This window comes from Limulus polyphemus, unplaced genomic scaffold (assembly GCF_000517525.1).
Source record: "Limulus polyphemus unplaced genomic scaffold, Limulus_polyphemus-2.1.2 Scaffold7481, whole genome shotgun sequence".
In the NCBI taxonomy this organism is placed as follows: Eukaryota; Metazoa; Arthropoda; class Merostomata; order Xiphosura; family Limulidae; genus Limulus; species Limulus polyphemus.
The window spans coordinates 34,165-35,937 of NW_013673091.1; the positions used below are offsets into that span (position 1 = coordinate 34,165).

At 35.0% G+C, this 1,773-nt stretch overlaps 1 protein-coding gene across 1 annotated transcript in view; it reads right to left on the reverse strand.

Annotated features, from left to right (window-relative positions):
• Positions 1 to 1,766, reverse strand: part of LOC106474652 — a 27,182-nt gene extending 25,416 nt beyond the window's left edge. The window contains exons 1-2 of the mRNA XM_013935344.2: positions 1,631 to 1,766; positions 474 to 646 (exon numbers count right to left, since the gene is read on the reverse strand). Of these exons, the coding sequence (XP_013790798.1) occupies positions 474 to 646; positions 1,631 to 1,694 (237 nt within the window). The 5' untranslated portion in view covers positions 1,695 to 1,766. The remainder of the gene's footprint in view (positions 1 to 473; positions 647 to 1,630) is intronic.
• Between the last annotated feature and the right edge of the window lie 7 nt (positions 1,767 to 1,773).

Here is a 1,773-nt window from a genome sequence, read left to right on the forward strand (position 1 = left end):
TAGCCAGGTTCCTGTCTCATGCTTTACAGGTAAAACAAAAGTATCTAACCATGTCCCTGTCTCATGCTTTACAAGTATAACAAAAGTATTTAGCCAGGTTCCTGTCTCATGCTTTACAGGTAAAACAAAAGTATCTAGCCAGGTTCCTGTCTCATACTTTACAAGTAAAACAAAAGTATTTAGCCAGGTTCCTGTCTCATGCTTTACAGGTACAACAAAAGTATCTAACCAGATCCCTGTCTCATGCTTTACAGGTACAACAAAAATATATAGCCAGGTTCCTGTCTCATACTTTACAAGTAAAACAAAAGTATTTAGCCAGGTTCCTGTCTCATGCTTTACAAGTAAAACAAAAGTATTTAGCCAGGTTCCTGTCTCATGCTTTACAGGTAAAACTTCATCAGGAAAACAAATATGATAATTCTAGATAACAGAATAAACAAAAGTTTAATTTCAACATCGTTATAAGTTACCGTCATGAAGGTCGTCAACTTCGGTTTTCTGTACGACTTGAAAACACATATCCTGGAACTGCGGAACAGAGTAAACAACTCGGGGATAATCACAGCAAAAAAGAGACACCAAATCCACGCAAGTCTCTCTTGCTCCGGAATTTTTACTTCGTAATCTCTGTCTCTTTCTAGACCTGGAAAAATATTTGGTAAATATTCACATAATTGTGCTGCTCTCAAGTTCTATAAAAACGTTTGAAATAATAAAGTAGTAATTATGATAACTTCCAAAAAATAAACTCTGGTAGAATCTCTAGGATCGTAAGTGAAAACAAAAAATATTTTTATTTTATTATTATCATTATTAAGAGATATTAAAATATCCAATAAAAGTCGTCATTAGTGTTAATAAAAACCAATTTAATTTCTCAATGCTCAGCCTTTGCTAATAATTTCAGAGGAGTGAGTTTTACGGAATAATTGTTTACACATTTATATTTGCATTGTTCACAACTTAAGTCTGCTTAGCATATACAACACTATTCGTTAGATGAAATACGCCACCTTTGGGAGAAAACCTGAAAATAAATAGTTTATAACAAAGCAACTGGAACTCGGAAAAAAAAAAGTGAAATATCTGATATTTTCGATACGAAACCTAAAGAATAGGTTTAGGTTTATAGTGTGATTGTTATTCAAATCACAGTCATTAAGGTATTCTTGAATTTAAAAAAAAAGACATTTGACGCTGTCGTTCTCCAAGTCAGTTTCTAAACCTCGATAACTTGGTTTATATACATGTTACGACAGCGGAAGTCACGTGACTCTGGTAACACGTAATGAGTATTTAGAAGGTTCCTGAAGGCTCGAGTGTTTGCCAGACGCCCTCTATTTTGTATATATAAGACCGGCAAAAAGTGGCGAGATGGAGAATTGCAGATAGAGAGATAGAGACAGATAATTGAATAAAGTGAGCGGTTGTGACCGTAAGTAAAGTGCGTGAATCGTTGTGAATTATAGCGTGTGTTTAAGATAAAGTGACGGTGGAAGTTAAGTGTATTAACAAACGAACACAGAGACGTAACACATATTTTACTGGAACAGTGTTCGATGCTGTGTTGGCCGATACGAACCACTGAAGTCATAAATAGCAAATTTCATTAACGACGTCCACTTACCCAATCCTTTTTTGCAAACTGGAAGTGTTCGATCTTGCCGAACATGGGAAGTCATAAATAACATGGATCCCTTCGAGATAACAGCTGTTGAGATAACACAAGCAAGTGTTAAAAGGTAAACACAAACTTTTAGTATCTTGAGA